This window comes from Notechis scutatus, chromosome 4, assembly GCF_049901735.1.
Source record: "Notechis scutatus isolate UNSWTSFEM ecotype Mainland chromosome 4, rNotScu1.2, whole genome shotgun sequence".
Classification (NCBI taxonomy): Eukaryota; Metazoa; Chordata; class Lepidosauria; order Squamata; family Elapidae; genus Notechis; species Notechis scutatus.
Window position 1 is genome coordinate 110,372,094 of NC_142012.1, and position 14,502 is coordinate 110,386,595.

The 14,502-nt window shown below is 36.2% G+C and overlaps 1 protein-coding gene across 1 annotated transcript in view; it reads right to left on the bottom strand.

Moving 5' to 3' along the window:
- Window positions 1–14,502, bottom strand: part of DMBT1 (deleted in malignant brain tumors 1) — a 100,572-nt gene that overhangs the window by 53,378 nt on the left and 32,692 nt on the right. Inside the window, exons 20-21 of the mRNA XM_087965681.1 lie at window positions 4,459–4,773; window positions 3,052–3,072 (exon numbers count right to left, since the gene is read on the bottom strand). Coding sequence (XP_087821807.1) covers window positions 3,052–3,072; window positions 4,459–4,773 — 336 coding nt within the window. The remainder of the gene's footprint in view (window positions 1–3,051; window positions 3,073–4,458; window positions 4,774–14,502) is intronic.

Genomic DNA, 14,502 nt, shown 5'->3' on the forward strand with positions numbered 1-14,502 from the left:
TACTGTATTTTTTGGACTATAAAACGCTCCAGATTATAAGACGTACATTAGCTTTAGAGGAGGAAAACAAGAAAAATATGTTTTGCCTTTGCCTCCCAGCATCCATCCAGTTTTCATCTGGCTACCGTCCTTGCAGCAAACAGCAAACAGCCTGATCAGCTTCAGCACATATCACAGCCCCAGCATGTGGCTCATTACGGCTCCATTCCGTTGTGCCCACCACTGGTCAACTGAGCTGAGCTGGCTGCTGCTGCCAGGGGACGTTGCAGCCGTTGCTGCCATGCAGCTGATTGGTGATTGGATTTGCCTCCTGGAATACCGCCGATCAGTTGTTCTAAGTAGGAGGGATAGCCGCCCTGGCCTGTTCGCCACCCATTTGCCATCTCTACTGTTCTCCGCTGCCTAGAACAGCTGATCGGTAACACACCAACCCCCCTTTCAATATTCGCTCTATAAGACGCACAGACATTTCCACTCACTTTGGGGAGGGGGAGTACATCTCCTAGTTCAAAAAACACAGTACCTTTTATTTTTTGCATAGTCAAATATGCAGAGGGTGCAGAAAGGTCTAACAAAAAAAGAATTTTTATAGTTATATGTTTTAGAAACTTTGCAAGATCTTGTTTGCTATCATAGATGTATAGAGATAAAAATCATGCTGTGAAAAAAAACCCAAAGCATACTCTTCTTCTCAATCCATGTGCTCTTCCAACATATATTTGTTTTCAAATTCAAAGCTTGTTCATTTTCTTTGACCAAACCACTTTATCATATTGCTTTTGTAATTGTTAGCTTAATTAATTTGGCTCCCAATCATTCAAGTCACTATCACTATTTTACGTATAGTCCACAGTCAACAAATGTTTCCTTTATCAAATTTATATGCTATCTCACTATTCAGAGCAATACCTGGATTACTAATGGTAGTACCAATCACGGAAGTAGGAGAAGATGTTTTCAACTCTTCTACAGTTCCCTGAGAAGAGGCTGCCAGGCCTGGCGTGACTGTTTCTTCCTTCTGGGTTATTGAATGGGTAGTCTTAGATGAAGTTGTAGTTCTATATGACATTTCTGTGGTTCTCATAGTAGGTGTTATTTCTTTCTCAGTTGCTGGTTGGGTAGTTTCAAAAGGTGTTTCAGTTGGGAAATATGTGGAATCTACCAAGAAATAGGAATCAAAATAATTTTGTGTTACATAATAATAAGCTTCAGAAGAATCAATTTCCAGGCTATACCTATTTATGAGTGAGTTTTTTTGATGCTAGCCTGCCATACCACTCTTATATGATGTAAAACCAAAAGCACTGAGAACTTGAACAATTTACTTATTTATTTATTTAGTTTATAGTGCCATCCATCTCACCTAAGGGACTCTAGGAGGTCTACAAAAATAAAAAATAACAATTAGAAATAAAAACAAAATAAAAGCCATTGGAACCATTTTTGAAATCCTGGAAAATAATACGTTTATTCACGGCACCGTTGAAAATGCGATATTATATGTGTGAGGCAATCTGAATATCCAAAAGAATATTATATTTTTTCTTTTCTTTCTTCTTTAAAAATTCAAACCATTATTTATGCTGTTTTCTTTTCAGAAGCAAAAAATCTCATTATTAGATATCCACCTGTGATCTCAATAAGGATTTGTTTTATTTCACTAAATAAATTTCAGTTTGGGTAACCAACTTGCCATGTGTGCAATTTAAGTACAACAGGAAATAAAGTAACAGAAAAAAAGGGCTCAGTATAATCAGCCATTTTTAAAGATCATGCTTGTGCAAGTGATAATGGCCAGTTTTAATAGAACTGTATCTGTTGACACCTTCAGCTTTTTAACTGTTTTTATTTTTTCAATCCTTTTAAAATATCTTCTTTAGATTCAAGGGAACTCGATTTAATGTAAAAACCACAACATTAATGCTATTCAGCAAATAGTTACATAAGAGTTTTTTCAAACTCTTGTCTCTGGGTGCTTATGCAATGAAAGAACAGATCAGTTTTATTATGCTGGGTTGAATAAAGAAGACAGTTGAATTTTGCCCAACAGACTGTGTATATTATTTAGAAATTGGAACCCAGAAATGCTTCAGGTGAAAGCCCAAGATGAATAATAAATATGATTTCATATTGTTTATTGACTTAATTTAAATTCAATTAGCGCAAGTATTTTGCAAGTATTGAATAGTGTTCTCCTTATGTCACATTAAGAATTGCAAAGAGCTCAAGCTCACAGCCAAATTTTTGGGAAACTGCATGTGACCTTGACCTTGTTTTCCTCATCCAAAACCCACATGATAATCTGAAGCAACAGAATATATCTGGACAAATTTAGAAGTTGGGTGCAGACTAACACGGTTTCCAAATGGTCTCACACTATCCTGTTATATAGTTCTGCTTTCTGAATAGCAGTTAACAAATTTAGCAGTGGTATATTGGGAACAAAACTATTATTTTTCCTAAAAGTTAAAAACAAACACTGTTTATGCCAAAAACACCCCTAAAGCAATGGAGCAAACTCCTGGTAAAGATTCCTGACAAACCTACCTTTCCTCACCTCACCTACCCTCACCCACGTTTGGTATCTTTATACTCCTTATGCAATAGTGGATAAGGTGCTGGCCTAAAAGCCAGGAGACCGAGTTCGAGTCTCGCTTTAGGCATGAAAGCTGACTGGATGACCTGGGCACCTTTTCTCAGGTCAGCTCAGCTGAGGGGTGGGGGTTGTGGGAAAGATCGAAAAAAAAAAGGAGTATTGGGTATGTTTGCCACCATGAATTATTTGTAAAATAATAAAGGTGGGATAAAAATCTAATAAATGAATAATGTTTTGAGATGCTTACCTTTAGACGTAGCAAATGGAGTTGGGGTTGGTATTTTTGTAGTGCCTGTCATCAGAAAAAAAAAAACATTTCAGAGAAGCCACATTTTCAATCTGTAAACTATAGAATCAATGAACAAAATCAAGACTATGACTCCCCAGAATGGTTATGGATTTAAGAAAGATCAACCCGCTCTCATTTTTAACCAAGTGTAAATAAAGAGACTTACCTGTTGGTAGTAATTCAGCATCTTTTAACAAAGAAGCAGAAAATGTTGATAATGTTATTCAATTTTATTGCTGCATAAAGTACAATATTGTCACATTTGATTTTTATCGAAAAAGAAAAGAGTATTGGGTATGTTTGCCACCATGAATTATTTGTAAAATAATAAAGGTGGGATGAAAATCTAATAAATGAATAATGTTTTGAGATGCTTACCTTTAGACGTAGCAAATGGAGTTGGGGTTGGTATTTTTGTAGTGCCTGTCATCAGAAAAAAAAAAAAACATTTCAGAGAAGCCACATTTTCAATCTGTAAACTATAGAATCAATGAACAAAATCAAGACTATGACTCCCCAGAATGGTTATGGATTTAAGAAAGATCAACCCGCTCTCATTTTTAACCAAGTGTAAATAAAGAGACTTACCTGTTGGTAGTAATTCAGCATCTTTTAACAAAGAAGCAGAAAATGTTGATAATGTTATTCAATTTTATTGCTGCATAAAGTACAATATTGTCACATTTGATTTTTATGAAAATCTAGACATTCAGTTAAAAGAAATCATTTGCATTTTCATCTCTCACTGATGCTTAGGATGGTTATGATCCAATCGGATTAACCAAAACTGCAAGTAGCTTCATAATTTATGCTCTATAAAAGGACTATAAAATTACTAATCAGTACAGGGTGATGGCATAATATGTTCTTTATTCTTTTGCTTAAGCCACTACATTCCAATTTGTAAATAACAAATAACTTGTAATTAATGGTCAATTAGAAAGACTATAATAGCCCACTTTGAGATGTCATGGATTGTTTCATCTTGATTAGATATTTGTTTCCTTGCCATTTATAAACTTTCGGTTTAGGAAACAATTGCATATATATTACTTAACAGGCATTGATCAAATAGAGACCAGCACTTAACTCACATGGTTGATCTCAGAAAAACTAAACAGGGCTTGACTTATTTAATATTTGTATGCAAGGCCATAGAGTTTTAGGTTAGACTGGGAAATTTTAAAATATATGGCCCACAGAAGACAATAGTAAAGTCCTTCATCAGGCCAATATGTTAATTTAGTTATACAAGAAGCTGATTTTAATCTAAGGGAGCTGTTACCTTTTCTTATAGAACACAGTTTTCTTAGCTAATAAGAATAAGAATAACGATTCACTAATTTCATTAGTTCTGCATTTCAGATAAACCCTATGTATACTGTAGTCCTGTTTCTTCAGCTTTTGAATGGGTACTAACTGATTCAGATTACTTGACCAAATGAAATTAGTCTGTACATTGACTAAATGTTATACTATTAGTCATTCTCCTATTAACTTTTTAGTTGAGATATCTGGCTTAGCTTCATTTCTAAAGATCTACATCATATATAAATATTCAGAGAGATGTTACCTGAGCAAATGACACCGACATCCTCATTGTGTCCACAATCGTGATTGAACCACCCAGCATGAACACAATCCCAGATGGTGGGCTCATTGCCTGTGCAGTTTACATCATCCAGAGTGATGTTCCCTGATCCTTGGCCAAAGTACGCCCATCCTACCACCTTAGTTGCATTTCCACATGCAAGTTGACTACACGCTACATGTGCATTTATCGGATTAAAGTAGTCATCACAAACCGTCCCCCAAATTCCTCTATAATAAACCTCTAATCTTCCGACACATCGGTTCCATCCATTTACTAAGCGTAGTTCTTGTGTCCCTTTCAAAAACAAAAATGATATTATTGTAAGCAGTTGTGTAAAATAACATTAGATCAGCTTAATACTGTTCTGAATTTAAAAAAAAACCATAACGTTACAATATAATCTGCAAAATAATAACTTTAGGTCAACATGGTAGATGATGGATTCATTGTATTTATAATGCCATAATTCCTGAGTGAATTCATTTTATTCATAGAAGGCACCGAAAAGGGTACTCTGGGAACAGTTTTGAGAGCAATTCTTGAGGAATGATTGCTAGCACCACCAAAAGACAAGTTACGCAGCTATTTCATAATTCTCATGAAAACCATCTTTGGATTAGCACAAAAGTATTAAAATATGTACACACTTGGCTTGCCCTTTTTGTACAAGATGTCTACATTGATACTTTTGCTTCTGTGCATCCAAATTCATAGAATCAAGAGGTAACATTAATCCAGGGATAGCTGATTCATGCTTTACAATATTGCTGAGTGTTTTCTGAACACTGTGAGCAGCAACAATTTCTCAGTTTACTGAGGTTTAACAACTACCTATCTTCTCAGATCCAAGAAAATATATAATATAGACTATAGAACTATAATATAATATAATATAATATAATATAATAATATAATATAATATAATATAATATAATATAATATAATATAATATAATATAATATAATATAATATAATATAATATAATAAATATAATATAATATAATAATATAATATAATATAATATAATATAATATAATATAATATAATATAATATAATAATAATATAATATAATATAATAAATATAATATAATATAATATAATATAATATAATATAATATAATATAATATAATATAATAATATAATATAATATAATATAATATAATATAATATAATATAATATAATATAATATAATATAATATAATATAATATAATATAATATAATATAATATAATATAATATAATATAATATAATATAATATAATAAATATAATATAATATAATATAATATAATATAATATCCACAATACCTGATTCTTGTAGAAGTGCAGCATGTATTAGCAGCATCCAACGGAAGAGTTTCTGGGGGCCCATATTTCAAGTTGTGTTTTGCTATTCTAAAGAAAGAGGAAACTTGAGAATTTATAAATGTTCTAATCCAAACAGGAAAAAAATTAGTATGCAATTAGATCTTCTATCTTCATCTCCTAAGTCTGTATCAAGGAAGTTAATAATATTTTCATTTCACAATATTTAGTCCAGGAAACACAGAGCTATTACTTAGAAGAAGTGAGGAAGAAGCGAAGTTTCCAATATTCATGGAAAAGCTTGGTAATCACATACAAAAACAACTAATGCAATTGCTCCAGGAAATGTTCGTTTTTAAAGTTAATGGCAAAGTTTATGCATATCCAAGCTATCCAATTATACACTGCTCAAAAAAATAAAGGGAACACAAAAATAAGACATCCTAGATCTGAATGAATGAAATATTCTTATTAAATACTTTGTTCATTACATAGTTGAATGTGCTGACAACAAAATCACACAAAAATTATCAATGGAAATCAAATTTAGCAACCCATGGAGGTCTGGATTTGGAGTTACACTCAAAATTTAAGTGGAAAAAACCACTACAGGCTGATCCAACTTTGATGTAATGTCCTTAAAACAAGTCAAAATGAGGCTCAGTAGTGTGTGTGGCCTCCACGTGCCTGTATGACCTCCCTACAATGCCTGGGCATGCTCCTGATGAGGTGGCGGATGGTCTCCTGAGGGATCTCCTCCCACACCTGGACTAAAACATCCCCCAACTCCTGGACAGTCTGTGGTGCAACGTGGCATTGGTGGATGGAGCGAGACACGATGTCCCAGATGTGATCAATTGGATGCAACGGGCGGGCCAGTCCATAGCATCAATGCCTTCGTCTTGCAGGAACTGCTGACACACTCCAGCCACATAAGGTCTAGCATTGTATTGCATTAGGAGGAACCCAAGGCCAACCGCACCAGCATATGGTCTCACAAGGAGTCTCAGGATCTCATCTCGGTACCTAATGGCAGTCAGGCTACCTCTGGTGAGCACATGGAGGACTGTGCGGCCCCCTAAAGAAATGCCACCCCACACTATTACGGACCCACTGCCAAACCGGTCATGCTGGAGGATGTTGCAGGCAGCAGAACGTTCTCCACGCCGTCTCCAGACCCTGTCACGTCTGTCACATGTGCTCAGTGTGAACCTGCTTTCATCTGTGAAGAGCACAGGGCGCCAGTGGTGAATTTGCCAATCTTGGTGTTCTCTGGCAAATGCCAAACATCCTGCACAGTGTTGGGCTGTAAGCACAACCCCCACCTGTGTATGTCGGGCCCTCATACCACCCTCATGGAGTCTGTTTCTGACCGTTTGAGCAGCCACATGCACATTTATGGCCCGCTGGAGGTCATTTTGCAGGGCTCTGGCAGTGCTCCTCCTGTCCCTCCTTGCAGAAAAGCGGAGGTAGCAGTCCTGATGCAAGATTGTTGCCCTCCTACGGCCTTCTCCATGTCTCCTGATGTACTGGCCTGTCTCCTGGTAGTGCCTCTATGTTCTGGACACTACGCTGACAGACACAGCAAACCTTCTTGCCACAGCTCACATTGATGTGCCATCCACTTGTGTGGGTTGTAGACTCCGTCTCATGCTACCACTAGAGTGAAAGCACTGCCAGTATTCAAGTGACCAAACCATCAGCCAGAAAGCATAGGAACTGAGAAGTGGTCTGTGGTCACCACCTGCAGAACCACTACTTTATTGGGGATGTCTTGCAACTGCCTCTGCTTTCCACCTGTTGTCCATTCCATTTGCACAACAGCATGTGAAATTGATTGTCAATCAGTGTTGCTACCTAAGTGGACAGTTTGATTTCACAGAAGTGTGATTGACTTGGAGTTACACTGTGTTGTTTAAGTGTTCCCTTTATTTTTTTGAGCAGTGTATATAATGTCTGAAAAATAGGCTAGAACCGTTCACCAGTTCTTGGGCTTTCTGTGTTCTGGGATCAATCCATATGAGATACAAATCCCCAACTGAAGTTTGGGATGATGTAGTCCAGAAACACATTTAATTGCAAGTGATTCTTGTTTATTCATTCAGTGACTTATCAGTGACTGTTCAGACATGCACTGACTGAACGAGTGGTTTTTATGACCTATCCTTGTATTTATGTCCATCACAATGTCCCTGCAATCATTGGTGATCATTTGCACCATTTGCTGGCTTTCTACAAGCGAAATTATTGGGGAAGTTGGCCAGAGGTCATAAATGGGAACCACGTCAAGTCCTTACTGAACAACCTGCAATGCATCATTAAATGGCAACAAACAGAAGTGCCATTGCTAAGCAGTGCAGGCCTGTGATATTGTGCTTTATGATCCTGTCACTTAGCAATGGAAATTCTGGTCCCAATTACCATCATTAAATGAATACTACTTATAATGCATTTGAAAAAGCATACTATTTTCTCTGCTGTTGACCTGAGTATCTACAGTATGTCTCCTCTCCAAGAGGAATTACAATGAACTATGATTGTTTAAATATTTTCTTCAGAAAGGCAACCAAAAAATGTGTAATTTGTGGTTTTGCTTTTTGTGGTTTGTGTTTTTTCTCTAAGGATGCAACTGTCAAATTCTTTAGGATTGTATATATTATAATTTTCATATGTTTCTAACCTCGAAGTAATAGGAAAAAAAAAACAAATTTTGCTGCAGGTCACTGAACTCCAAAAGGCTTCAGTATTCACATGTAATCTACAGCAGGAGTCGCCAACCTTTTGGACCTCCGGGACCACCAAACTCATAATTTTAAATCCCGCGGACCACTAATATGAATTTTTGACTGACGGTGGCTTGCTGATGTTTTCCCAGGGTCTCTGCAGAAAGCAGCAGAGACCCTGGGAAAATCCCCCAAAAAGTCTGTAGGAAAATTCCCCACCCTGTTTTCCTACCGATCAATCATTTTTTTATTTGAGATCGCAGGATACTGTCTCCAGCTCCGTTCTCAAGGGGAGAGAGAGATTTTTGGCTTCATGCAAGGGAAGCAGCAGAAGTCTTTGCCGGTGCAGCCTCTTGGAGCAGGATGCCTTGCAGCATACCAAGGACTCATTTCTGGTGGAGTTTGGGGGAGAGAAAGAAAGACCTTTGCTGCTTTCCTTGCATGCATGCAGCCAAAAGCAGAAGAAAGAAGCGGAAAGAAGCAGCCCAGTGGCCAGGCTAGGCGCATGGAGTGAGTGGGGCAAGTTCCCCCCCCTCTGGCCTTTCCCCCCTCTCCTCACTACCTCGTGTTGTTCACAATGCAAGTGACACAAGCCTTGTGTTCCCATGGGCCATGTGGGTGGCACAGCCTTGTGTTCCCGCGCAGCCTGGATTAATTGCTTTGTGGGGTGCTTTGGAGGTAACATTTCTCTGTGGACCCCCTAAATTTTCTCGCGGACCAGCAGTGTTCATTTCTCAGCGGACCACATTTCAAATATATTAATCAATTCAATTAATTATAGAAACTGATATTAATCTTTCTATTACAATCCTCATAATTCATTTTAATTGTATTCTTCATTTTATTAAGTATGATTAATATTCTTATCATAAGTTCCCATTTTCACATTTATTCCAGTTGTATCTATATATGATTTAACAGTAATCCTTAAATATCAAATAAAAAAGAAATATCAGTTCCATTCTTTTCAATTTTAAAATCTATATTCTTTTATATCATAATGCATTACCTTGCAGAATCCCCTTTCCTACTCTTTATCTACCCATTATCTCTAGTTCTCCTAACTGTATAATTTCTTTTCATTTTTGTTCGCTTTCTACATCCCCTTATTTTCTGGTCCTTTCTCTTATTCCCCTTTTTTTCCTTTATTTTTTCCCTGCATTTCTTCCTCAGTTTTTATCCCCTCCCTCTCTTGAGCTTCCTTCTGTAATTCCGTTTTCTGCTGTTTCCTTTTTCTTTGTTTGATTTTCCAAGCAATTTCCTCTTTAGTTATCCCCTCAAACCTCCAAATTTTAATTTTCATTCTTTTCCCCCCTTGTTTCAATGTTCGTTGTTCCATTTGTTCGTTAAGGCTGGCTTCTTTGTTCAACATCTCCCCTTCTGGTTCTCTTTGTTTTTCAGTGTCACAATTTCTAATTTTTGTAATATAATACTGCACATTCCCATTCTTTCATGTATCATTTCCTTTATGCTTCTTAATTCAAATTTTATTTCCACACCAAGTCCTGCCATTTTTGTGCGCTTCTTTTAATTTTTAATTTTCCCTTTCTTTAATGTTTAAGTCCAATCTAATTGTCTAGTAATTTATTTCAACCAGCGTCTTTGATATTTATTTCCAACAATCAATGTCTATAAATCTTTATTTCCAGGTTTCTTCTGTTGATTCCTCTTTCAATTTTTTTCCAAAGTCACCAAATAATCCCAGTGTAATTTCTTCACACTTCTTTTTTATCTTTATAATATTCTGGGTTTTTTTCACTTTTCAAGGTTTCTGTATTATTATAACAAAGTTCCTCTTGTTTTATATCAAGTTCCAGTTTAAAAAGGACCAAGCACTTTTCAAACAGTCACTGAAATTTTTCCTTTACCATTAGGTGGTGCTCTCTGTTATGTCCAAGTTCCACCCTTTCTTTTCACTTCCTTTCCCTTTTTAGGCTTTTAGATTCCAATAATTCAATAATCCCAATTTTTAACTATTATTTCTTTTTCAGCATTTAGTTATGCCTGTTTAGTACCAAAATCATATATTTATCCAGTTTAATTTCCAATTCTTTTATAGTCAATTTTTTTCTACTAACTTCCTCTTTCAATTTAGTTCTTTTCAAAGTTCTAAGCCACTTTCACCTGTTTCCAATTTTCTTCTCTCTCTCTCTGGTCGCCGCTTTTACAATCTTTCCTAACAATTTCTTTATTTCTTAATTCCGGGGTATCTTAATGTCCATAAATTGCGCCTGGTTCACACTTCATTCATGACTTCTCCGCTCCAGCACAGTCTTATTTTCCTGGGCTGCCTCCTGTCTTCATGGTGGCCATTTTTGACCACTGCTGCAGCTCGTCTTTGGAGGGGGTTTTCCTTGTTGAGGAGGGGAGATGCGGCTCCCCTCAACCCTCCAATGGATTCCCCTTTCTTCACCCCCCCTTCCAGGTTGGTTCCGGTCCCTCCAACGAGGGAGCGCTGAGAAAAACTGCGCACAATCGCAGATTTTGCTCTGACACAACAGGAAGACACTGGAAGTCCAAGCCAGAGGCAGCTTGAAGAATGCTACAGGTAGTCCTTCACTTACAACGGATCCTTTAGTGACCATTCAAAGTTAGAATGGCAGTGAAAAAAAGTGACGTATGACCATTTTTCATACTGAAGACCAGCATCCCCATGGTCACATGATCAAAATTGAGATACTTGGCAAGTGATTCATATTTATGACAGTTGCAGTGTCCTGGAGTCATGTTACCTTTGGCTGCCTTCTGAAAGCAAAGTCAATGGGGAACTCAGATTAACAACCATGTAACTAACTTAACAACTGTAGTGATTCACTTAACAACAAGAAAGGTCATAAAACAAGGCAAGAAAGGTTGTAAAATGAGGCAAATTTACTTAACAAAACTTTAACTTAGCAACAGAAATTTTGGGCTCAATTGTGGTGCTAAGTCGAAGACTACCTGCAGTTAGGCATTTGCTAAAAGTTAACACTAACTTCATGGTATATAATCAAATCAAAATAAACCTCACTGTAAGACTGATCATCTGCTTAGAATACACACATACGACAATTTCTTAGGATGGTGGAGTTCCATTTACTAAGCTTCCATATGCACTATTGTTATGCATGGAATGACTTTCTAATAAAAAGATCAGAGAAGAACTAGATATGAAATTCCACGAGTAGAATTTATCTTGCATTCCTCAAATCACATGGCCAAATTAAAAAGGTGTCATCCATCCAGTAAGCAGTTCCCTTTATGAAAAGTTAGTGGCACACTTAGAGAAAATTGAATTACCTTTGGAACGTGGGAAGTGAAGATCTTTCAGTTTTCGGCCCTACTGTTCTTAGAAATTCTATAGCAGCCATTTATTTTAAAACTTTTTTCTCGATTAATTTTTATGCAAGGAAGAATTTCTTCAATTGGGGGATCAAAGTCAGACCTACCTTCCATGTGAACTGAGGTCTTGATAAAATTCACCTTTCTCTTCTATATTACGTTTGATTGGAAAGAGGTTTGATTCTTTATTGCACAACTTAAAATGAAGGTCAGCAATAGTCAGGGCGGTTTTCCATGGGTTGATGAACTACAATTCCCAGCAGCCCTTTCAATGAGCTTCCCAGAACCTTCTGGGAATTGTCATTCAGTGACATCTAAAGGGCCATGTTTGGCCCTAGAACTGGTTCATTCAGTCATAATATACACAGAAAAGTGCTGTTCACTAGGAACAGATACACCTATTTTGAAAACTATACTCCCATCATACTATTCTGAATTTCATTTGCAACATGTCCTCATGGTTTCTTTAGATCAAAATAAACAAAACACTGAGCTGATATACATTCCCAGATGTTTTGAGTTTGAGAATTAAGATCTAAATCCTCTTCATTTCTTTCTTTTTTGCTGTAACTCTTTCGCAAACAAATATACAGAAAATGATGTGCTATTTTTGAATAATTGTGGTGTCAACTTATTTTAGAGAAAATTGCAACCATAACGAATAGCAAATTTTGTTTTCTTCCACAGGTAGTAAATTTTGTAAAAAAAACAAATGAATGGTTAGTCACTAATCTGAAATATATGATTTTAAAGGGCAAAAGTAGAAAAATGTACTCTGTGGGTGACCTTTGTGGATTTGGCATGCTTATGAAGTTGTTTATTATAACAATATCTAGTTTTAAAAACTCAATCTAACTTCTAAGTAAAACAAAGAGCCTATGTAAAAGTTGAAGGCCATGTGTATATCTCTGACAGGTAGAATGAGACTTTTGGGAACTTATTGTTCTTTTCTTAAATGCTTCTTTCTTTCCGCATTTCGATTACTATAAATACACTTAATGCTTCTGAAGAGGTATTTCCTTTTCTCTTTCTGTTTGGATCATCATCACAAGCTGAACAAATTAAATATATATGACAAGCTGAATGATCACCCTGTGTAACCCTAATTAACTAGCAGCATAAACTATGCAATATTTAAATCATTGTAGCTAACAAAGAACACACTTTTTAAATCTCAGTAATATTCTGTTAGTTCTAACCAATTAGTTTATGTCAGAAAAATAATTTGGGGTTCCAACTCAATCTGGAGTTATGCAAGAATAAAAATGAGATCCAGACAACTGTGAGGAAAGGAGAAATATTTATTCCTAAAAGCAAACAGTTTGCTTTTAGAGGCAGCTGCAGAGAAACGGGGTACAGCAGCAGACTTATATAGGGGGAATTTGTCCAGGGTGTGGAAGTGTCTATGTGCTGATTCTAAAGTGACCCTTGCGGGGTGTGTGTGTATGTACGTATGTATGTATTTTTGTAAACATGCAGTTCCGATGGGAGACCTAATTTAATTAACTCTGTTTGTTTTTGCAGTTCTCCTTTGCTATGAGGATTAAGTCTGGGTAACTAATTTGGAAGTTTGAGCAAATTTGGGTGAAGGATGTTTCCCTTTTTGCTATTTTTTACTTGATTAATTTAATTTCAGCTTGACAGTCAATTATCTAGTGGAGATGCTGATTCTCAGACCATTGTGGATTCAATTAATGTTTAAAGGGAGATAGAAAGAATAAAATATATTTTTATATAAAATTTCTCACATTAAGTAGCAGAGAAGTGACCAGCTTAGCTCTATATTTCCTGTGTCTGGTCAGATAAATATACTTCTAGTCTTATTCAATTTATAGTCTACTGACAAAGGGCTATAGATTAGATATTAGATGTAGATATCCCAAAGACATTTGATTGCCTATTATAGAAAACAGGATGTATTATAGAAAGCAGGTGTTTGGCCTAATCAGAAATGTTCTTCATTATAAAAATGTTTTTTATACAGAAATTTCCTATCTGTTGCCATTTTCTCAAATCCAGCGTTGTATGCATTTGCTCTTAAGCCTTGGTCTTGTCATCCAGAATTAGCCCCTCTGTCGATTTCTTCAACATTCCTGTTCTTAGCTATTGCCTGATCTTTTTGATATCTACTTTGCCTGGTAGATTTTTTTTAATGTACTGGCTGTAAACATTTGTCTTGCCATGTCTCTTTCTTGTAGGCAAGCATAGTCTCTCCAGTAGTCGGTAATCCTTCTTGGAACACTAGCTTCACTGTGTCTATTTTACATTCCTAGTATATAGGAAAACCTAAATATATATCATGCCAGGATTCACACTTTTCAAATACAGCAAACTTATTTTAAAAAAGATCTTTTAGATCTTTTGTTCTATAAATGGCCTATAAATTTAATAAACAAATAAATAAACTTGCTGTCAACTTTTATTTTAAAATTCATCAGCTGTTTAACACACAGGGAGAGTGCAGGATTGCAGGAGAAGGTCAGTAGAAAATCCTCTGCACGTACGCAAAGCACGCCCACCAAGCCACACCCACAGAACCATGGTAAAAAAATTTGAATCCCACCACTGTTGCTAACCAGGGCCAGGGTGCAGTTTTCCTTCTGGTGGTTCCTTGATTAGGATTTAGTTTTGTGCTTGATTATTTATCTGATGTTAATTCCTGATTACATGGG